Source organism: Asparagus officinalis, chromosome 1, assembly GCF_001876935.1.
Source record: "Asparagus officinalis chromosome 1, Aspof.V1, whole genome shotgun sequence".
Classification (NCBI taxonomy): Eukaryota; Viridiplantae; Streptophyta; class Magnoliopsida; order Asparagales; family Asparagaceae; genus Asparagus; species Asparagus officinalis.
The window spans coordinates 22,479,631-22,488,119 of record NC_033794.1 but is presented as its reverse complement, the minus strand read 5'-3'; the positions used below and the strand labels follow the sequence as shown (position 1 = coordinate 22,488,119).

The following is an 8,489-nucleotide window of genomic DNA, read 5'->3' as shown; positions in this document are numbered from 1 at the left end:
TCTCTCTCTCTCTCTCTCTCTCTCTCTCTCTCTCTCCCCCCTCCCCCCATCTAACTTTCATCTTTGCATGCAGGTCCTACCCAAAGCTTTTGTTAAGCACATGCCCAAGGGGGAAAGCATCAGAAAAGCAAGACTAGTAAACCCAAGTGGCGACTCATGGCTCATCAACATCTATCAAAAGAACCAAAGCGTGTATTTTGGAGGAGATGGGTGGTTAGAACTAATACACGCACATAACTTTGAGTTGGGACACTTCTTAGTGTTCTCCTACAAAGGCAACATGATGTTCAACTTCAAAGCATACGATTTGAGTGCCTGTGAAATTACCTATCCTTCAAAAGTTTTTAAAGAGAAGACCCGCAACCAATTATTGATATCTTTTATATATATGACTGATATATATATATATATATCATATATATATATAATATTATATATATAATATATATATATATATATATATATTATATATATAGATATATAAGTACATTTTATTTATTTACATTGTTTGACTAATTTATGCTCAAACTTGTAGAAGGAGCTAAACACTTTGAGGTGACCATGACGAGAACCAACTTGTCCCTCCCGCGCTTGGTGAGTTATTTTCTTTGGTAAATTTGAAAAAAAAACCCCAATAATTTGGGTGTCCCTCCCGCGCTTGGTGAGTTATTATCTTTGGTAAATTTGACAAAACCCCCCCCAATAATTTGGGTGTTTCCCACAAACAACTCCCCAGCCAATACTTTGTTTTCCCACTGGCCTGTTCGTTTGTTTTCTAAAAACCAAGAAATGGAAATGGAAATGGTGAAAATCTCAAAACTCACCATAATAAAATATTATTTTCATCTAACAACTCATCCATCACATCTAATAAAATATTATTTTCATCCAAACATCACTCAACTCATATCTTCTCATCATCAAATCACTCACATCATCCAATAAAATATTATAACAATTCACCTCATCTCATTAACATTTCATTTCTTCATTTTCATCCCAAAAAGTTATGAAAACACTTTTCTTAATCTTTCTTCACATCACCCAATAATACAATGACAACTCATCTCATCTCATTTCATTTCTTATTTTTAAGAATAAACCGAACAAAAAAAAACAAGAAACTACAGGAAATAGGTTTCTTATAATTCATTTCCTTATTTTTTTTCGCCAACCGAACACTCCAAAACTAGTTTTCTTAAAAAATCACAAACATCATCCAATAATAAGGTGACAACTAACATCATTTCAATTTTATTTCTTTGATTTCCTTCTTTTTTAGCCAACCAAACACTCCAAAAACAATTCTTCATTTTAATAGTTTTCTATTTCTTTGATTTCCCTCTTTTTTTTAGGCAAACGAACAGGCCCTAAACATCAAAAACTTTTATCATAAACCTCAAAGTGTTAGAAATGCCCTTCAGCCAAACAAATCCATTTTCATGATAATTTTTTGCAAAAAAACCCTTTAATAATGTAATTTGTAAATAAACTCATCCTCTCTCCCTCTTCCCCTCTCCCTAACACCGATAGATTTGCAAATTGCCTAATGTGAAAAAAGGATTAAAATTAAGGATGAAATTAGAAAGGATTTTTTTTGGACTAACGGGCATTTTCGTCACTTTGAGTGCTGTGTAGGAAAGTTTTTGGTGTTTGGTGGAAGTACTGGGGGTTTACTGGGAACATCCCAAGGTATCGAGAATTTTGTGAAATTTACCCATTTTTCTTACAAACTTTAAATTTCCAATTTTGATCTTAAGTATTGTTAAAAAGGCAGAAATCAATATCTTAATCAACTATTTCGTGATTTTGTACCTCAACATCAAATCTAAAAGAAGTAGAGAAATGATGATAGTGATGGTAACGAAAGTTGACGATCTGAAGGTGCATGTTAGCAGGCGATCTCCCTGCTAACCTGCGCCTCCGCCTAGATTTGAATGGAGAGATCGAGGAAGAAGAAGAGCGCGAGCAAGAGAACTCTGAATAATGAGCTGCAAGATTCACTTTTCTCTTATCCTTCGTCGTTTAGAATCTCTGCTGGCTTTGGAGCTGAATCTACAAATATTTCGGATGTGGAATCGGATGTAACAATGCATCTTCTCACTCAAGTAATGGAAAGCACAGGGCCTAAAGGAGCAAAGAAGAAGGTTTCGATATCTGAGATTCTTGCAAGAACGAATCCACTGTCTGATCCTCCTCACATTGGAGCTGATTTTCGAATTTCTCATGAACTAGGTAAATCCCCTCACTCCTGGGCTGATGATGTTGAAGAATCTGGTGAATCTGATCTGGTTGAGGATTCTTGTGATGAGGTTCGAACTCCTTTTTTGGATCAGAATAAGTTTGATTATACTAACTCAAACCTTGAAGGAATCTTAAAAGAAAAATCTCTTGAAATTGCTCAAGAAAAGAATATGAACCTGGAAAATAATGAAGAAGGGTCAAAATCCTTGACAAGGAAGTGTCAGGGGCTAAGAAATCTTTTGTCAGTTTATTTTCAGACAATAGACAAGTTGTAGCAGGTTTATCCTTAAATTTTGTTCCATCTTCTCAAGAAAATACCGTTTCATTTAATGAGGATGAGTGGAGAGAAGGGGAAAATTTCTGGAAATTTGCTCTAATTGGACATGTAATTGGGATGAATGTTAAGTATAAATCTATGGAGTCCTATGTTTCAAAACTTTGGGGGAAAATTTCTATCCCTAAAGTATTTTTGATTAAACAAGGTATATTCCTGTTTGAATTCCAAAATGAAAACAGTATGAGGAGAATATTGGAAGGAGGGCCTTGGTTTTTTGGTTCACGTCCTCTGGTATTAAAGCCATGGTCAATTGATATGGATATAGAGAAATTACAAGACCAGAAATACCCTATATGGGTATAATTTCCAAACCTAAGGTTGAATCTGTGGAGTTCCATTGGTATAAGCAAGGTTGCTAGTTTGATTGGATGCCCTATTGCTACTGCTAAACTTACTGCCTCAAGGCAAAGATTGAGTTATGCAAGGGTATTATTGGAAGTAGAATTACCTTTCAAAGAACCACTTCCTGATCAAATTGAAATTCAAGGTCCTGATGGGAAAAGCTATCACCAAAAGGTGGTTTATGAGTTCAAACCAAGATGGTGCTCCTTTTGCAAAAGTGTAGGTCATGACACTCAACACTGTAGGAAACATGCTAAAAAAAAGCTTGGGTGCCTGTTAATAAACCTGTCCCCAGTGTTCCTAATGAAGTGAGAGAGGCTGAAGTGAGGGATAAAATTTCTGATAAGGATGAGATGCCAAATAATCAAGAATCAATTGCTATAGAATCTGTGAATGATCTAAATGGATTAGCTCCTGTAAAACATGCACTGCTGGAAAAACATGCACAGCAAAATTCTGTACCTTTACAGGCTGGGGAAACATGCACAGCAGGGGGTTCTTACAATCAGTCAATGTAGAAAGCTTACTCCTCTCCTTCAATTAACTCAAGTGGGTTTACAAATGTATCTAGAGCTATGAATGCAAAAAGGTCTATTATGAGAGACCCTGGTACATCAGTGCAAGCCTCTCAATTCTCTATCTTTAAACATCAAATATTTGATTTGGATCCCTCTAATGCTGATAGAGGGGGTTCTTTTCAATAAATGCACTTAGCTATTTGGAACATTAGGGGGTTTAATAAATCCTCTAAGCATGGGATTGTGAAAAAGTTTATACAGGAATACAAGATTTCTTTTCTAGACATCCTAGAAACTAAAATTGCTGGGGATGAGAAATTACAAATTATTGGAAAGAAAATTGCAAAAGAGTGGAAGTGGTTATCTAACAAGCATTTGGCAAATAATGCTAGAATATGGATTTTATGGGATAGTGAAGTGCTTTCTATTCAAGAGGTTAAGTCCTCTGATCAATATATCACCTGTGCTATAAATTCTAAGGATGGCAAATTGTCATGCCTCTTTACTGTAGTTTATGCTCACAACCATAATGATGAAAGGAAAACTCTTTGGGAAGAACTATTAGCTTTCAAAAGGAGTGTTGACTGCCCTTGGCTTGTGGGTGGGGATTTTAATGCTATTGTAAATGGTGATGAAAGAATTGGAGGTGCCTCTGGAGCTGGTAATGAAGATTTTCAAGGGTTTATTTCATCTAGCCAACTGAGTCACATAAAAACCACTGGTTATTTTTTCACATGGAGCAATAAGCAGGATGCTGAAACAAGAGTTTGGAGCAGGTTGGACAGATCCTTGATAAATGAAGATTGGGTTCATCAATACACTACAAGTCAAGTAGAATATTTGATGCCTCTTTGCTCTGATCACTCCCCTAGTCTTATTACTATTGGAGATGATTCTTTTGAAGGAAAAAAGCCTTTTAAATTCTTCAATATGTGGGCTAAACATCCTGATTTTTTAGAAGTGGTGAGATCAACTTGGAATCAGAATGTCAGGGGGTATAACATGTACAGATTTTATTCAAAACTCAAAAGCCTCAAGCATGCTCTCAAGGATCTTAATAAGAAAAGCTACATGAATATTAGTCAGCGGGTATTAAGAGCTCAAGCTGAACTTTTGGATATCCAATCCAAGTTGAACTCTGATCTTTTTAATGTTGATTTGATTTTAAAAGAGAAGGAGTGCATTAAGAAATATTCTATTTTGCTGGAAAATAAAATTCTTTCTTGAGGCAAAAAGCCAGCATCAAATGGGGACTTCATTCAGATAAGAGCTCTCATTTCTCTCATTCAGTTATGAAATCTAAGAGGCACCAAAATAGAATTCTGTCAATATACACTTCAGATGGCTCCAGAATTTTAGATTTATTTGAAATTTCATCAGAACTCATTGATTACTACAAGAACTTGCTGGGTTATGCTAAGGCCAATTCAACTATTGATCCTAGTATAATCTCAAATGGCCCTATTTTAACCTCTGAATAGCAGCATGTACTGAGTTCTCCTGTTTCTAGGGATGAGATCAAGCAAGCATTATTCTCAATGCCTGATAGTAAGGCTCCTGGGCCTGATGGGTTCAATGCTTATTTCTTTAAAGCTACTTGGAGTGTCATCAGTGAGGATCTCTTTCTAGCAGTTGAGGAATTCTTTCACTTAGGTACACTTTTGGGCTCCCTTAATAACACATCTATTACTCTTGTTCCCAAGGTTCTTAATCCTATGTCAGCTGCTAATTTTCGGCCTATATCCCGCTGCAATGTCATCTATAAGATCATTTCTAAAGTTATTGCCAGCAGGGTGCAAAAAGTTATGGGCTATCTAATTAATGATGCACAGTGTGCTTTTGTCAAATGGAGGCTCATATCTAGCAACTTCTTGTTGGCTCATGATCTTATTAAACACTATGGAAGGAAAAATAACTCCCAAAGAGCTATCTTGAATGTTGATTTAAGGAAGGCTTTTGACACTATTAGCTGGGATTTCATAAGGAGTATGTTGTCTGGATTAGGCTTTCCTATTAACATGATCTGTTGGATTATGTAGTGTATCTCCACTCCTAAATTCTCCTTATCTCTACATGGTGGACTACATGGTTATTTCTATAGTGCTAGAGGTTTGAGACAAGGGGGATCCACTCTCCCCCTACCTTTTTGTCATTAGAATGGAATTCCTATCTAGAAAGCTTAGTGCTCTAAAGCTTGATACTTCTTTCAAATACCACCCAAAATGCTCCAGATTGAAAATTAATCATCTGATTATTGCTGATGATTTGTTACTATTATGCAAAGCTGATATGAGCTCCATTGTGAAAATTTTTACATGCCTTCAAGAGTTTGGACAAGCTTCAGGGTTGGAAGCCAATTCTAGTAAGTGCTCTGTTTATCTGAGTGGGGTAAGCAATAACCTCAAAGCTCAGATATGCAATTATCTTAAATTTCCTGAGGGAGTGCTACTTATGAAATATCTGGGGTTACCTCTGAATGCAAAAAGGCTATCATATATTGACTGTTCTAGTCTTATTGGAAAAATCAATAACCAATTTCAATCCTGGCAACAAAAGAGATGTCTGACTTATGCTGGTAGACTTGAACTGATTAAGTCTGTTATATTGGGCATTCAAACATACTGGCTTAGCAATTACTTACGTATCTTTTCATCCAAGTTCTGGAACTATGCTGCTGCTACAAAGCTCCTGTGGATGATATATCTTAAAAAGGACCTCCTATGGATCAAGTGGATTCATGGGAACTATTTTACAAAATCAGAGTATCTGGGCTGTTCAATCTAAGGTAAATGATTCATGGATGTGGAGGCAGCTCCTAAAAGTGAGAGATATGTTGATGCAAAGGTTTGAAAATGCTGATAATATAAAGAATACCTTATCTGAATGTTGCACTGATGATAAGCTTCAATTATCTGCAGTATATAGAGTTCTTATCCAGCCTGCTAATGTTGTTGCTTGGGCAAAAACTGTTTGGGATAGTTTCCTATATCCTAAGCATTCTTTCATTCTCTGGTTAGCTTGTCATTCAAGACTCCTCACCAAAGATAGACTATGTCGAATGAGCATACTGAGCACAAATCAGAATCATTGTGTCTTGTGTAATGAGCACCACTTGGAGATAAGAGACCATGTTTTCTTTGAATGCCAATTTTCAGCTGCTGTCTGGAACATGGTAATGGACTGATTGAAGTATAGATAGAGGTCTTGTGTATGGAGATTGATATTGAACTGGTACTCTCACAATTTGAAAGGTCAGGGCCATATGAAGAAATTGAAGAGGATGTGTCTTTCCAGTGCAGTTTATATGATCTGGAAAGAGAGGAACCAGAGAATTTTTCAAGCTAAAGAGAGGCAACCTGCTCAGATTTTTAAGGATATTAAACTTTCCGTTTTTTCAATAGTTCAAAATGAGAGTATATATGTACATATGAAAGAGATACTTGAGCACTTGTAATTTTCTTTTGGTTTTCCAGGCTTTCCTAGTACATTGTTGTTCTTCAATATGTTTCAATTTGGGAGATGAATAAAATTTCAGTTCATTGACCAAAAAAAAAAAAAAAGAAGTAGAGAATTTCCTTTATTAATAATATGGACAATTTTTTGAAAACACTCATTTTTCAAATTTATATAGCAAAATCGGCCATTTTTGAAAAACATCAGCAAAACCGATCATTTTCAGATGAAAATGGTCGGTTTTGTTGCGGAAGAGCTTTTCGAACTGCACGGGACTAGCAGTCCCGTGCATTTTGTTTTTTGAACTACACGGGATTAGTAGTTCCGTGCATTTCGTTTTCTTTTCGAACTGCACTCAGTAAATAGTTTTGAAATGCACGGGACTGCTAGTCCCGTGCAGTTCAAAAAGAAAACAAAAGGCACAGGCTGCTAGTCCTGTGCAGTTCGAAAAACACTTCCTCAGCAAAACCGACTTTTTTCATCTGAAAATGGTTGGTTTTGCTAATTTTTTCAGAAAGGGTCGATTTTGCTATATAAATTTGAAAATTAGGTGTTTTCAAAAATTTGTCCAAAAAGTATCTGTCTTTTATTTAGTAATCAGTCGTGATTCATTCCAAATAAGTCTTCACGTATCTCCATTATTTGCATTTTTTTACTGTTTTTTCATAGTTGAGTTGATCTTAATTAATTGATGCAGCATATTCCGACGGAATTCACGAGACAATGTGATGGCTTTGGTCATCGACGTAAACTGATACTCGAGGATTTGAAGGGTCGATCATGGCCGGTTCATCTGTGTAAAAGAATGGTGAAGTATGGATCGTTGATAAGCATTGGAAAAGGTTGGTTGCAGTTTGCAAGGGGTAGCAAGCTGGAGGTAGGTGACAGATGCATTTTCACGGTGGTGAGTGAAAGTGCAGAAATGGTGATGCAAGTTGAAAAAATTTAGAAAAAAACTACTCTCTCATTAGATTTGAGCGTTTGGCTATCAATGTGTTTTTCTGTTTCCATTTTTTTTTGTCAAAAAAACACTGAAACTTGTTTGGGAACTGGGGTGTTTTTTTAAGTTGTCCCTTTACAAATATGAAAAAATCCACGTTTTTCTCAAAACACCTTTTAGGTGTTTTGAGATCCCGTTTATTTTCCCCCAAACCCCTTTTCCCCCATCAACGCAGCACCAGTCGCCGCCACTCAGATTTGATCTCGTCGTCGCCGCCACTCAGATTTGATCTCCTCGTCGCCGCCACTCAGATTTGATCTCGTCGTCGCCGCCACTCAGATTTGATCTCGTCGCCATCGCCGCCAGTCAGATTTGATCTCGTCGTCGCCGTCGACGCCTTCAGATCCCGCCTCTCTCTTCTTCAATGCCCTGAACCCAGGTTTAGATAACCCATCCTCTTCTTCTTCTCTGTTTTTTTTTCTAATTTTGGGTGATTTTTTGTGCGATTTTGGCTGACATTTGTTGGGTTTTTTGGAAATTGATTCTGAGGGGATTATGTGGCTTCGGTTGTTGAGGCTTAGCGACATTGATTTGGCTACAAGAAGAAAAGAGGAAGCAGGTGAATTTTTTTGCCACTCAGATTTGATTTTATTTT

At 36.7% G+C, this 8,489-nt stretch overlaps 1 protein-coding gene across 1 annotated transcript; it reads left to right on the top strand.

Moving 5' to 3' along the window:
- LOC109831904 (B3 domain-containing protein Os01g0723500-like) lies at positions 562-7,871 on the top strand. The gene is made up of 3 exons (XM_020399380.1): positions 562-594; positions 1,639-1,692; positions 7,592-7,871. Exons 1-3 carry the CDS (start codon positions 562-564, stop codon positions 7,841-7,843), a joined length of 339 nt encoding a protein of 112 aa, XP_020254969.1. The 3' UTR covers positions 7,844-7,871.

What these genes read in the sequence shown, in the direction of transcription:
- LOC109831904 (XM_020399380.1), top strand. Translation starts at nt 562, where the DNA reads ATGACGAGAACCAACTTGTCCCTCCCGCGCTTG. An exon ending in ACTTGTCCCTCCCGCGCTTG is followed by an intron (nt 595 to 1,638) that starts GTGAGTTATTTT and finishes AGTGCTGTGTAG; the next exon opens with GAAAGTTTTTGGTGTTTGGT. An exon ending in TTTACTGGGAACATCCCAAG is followed by an intron (nt 1,693 to 7,591) that starts GTATCGAGAATT and finishes TAATTGATGCAG; the next exon opens with CATATTCCGACGGAATTCAC.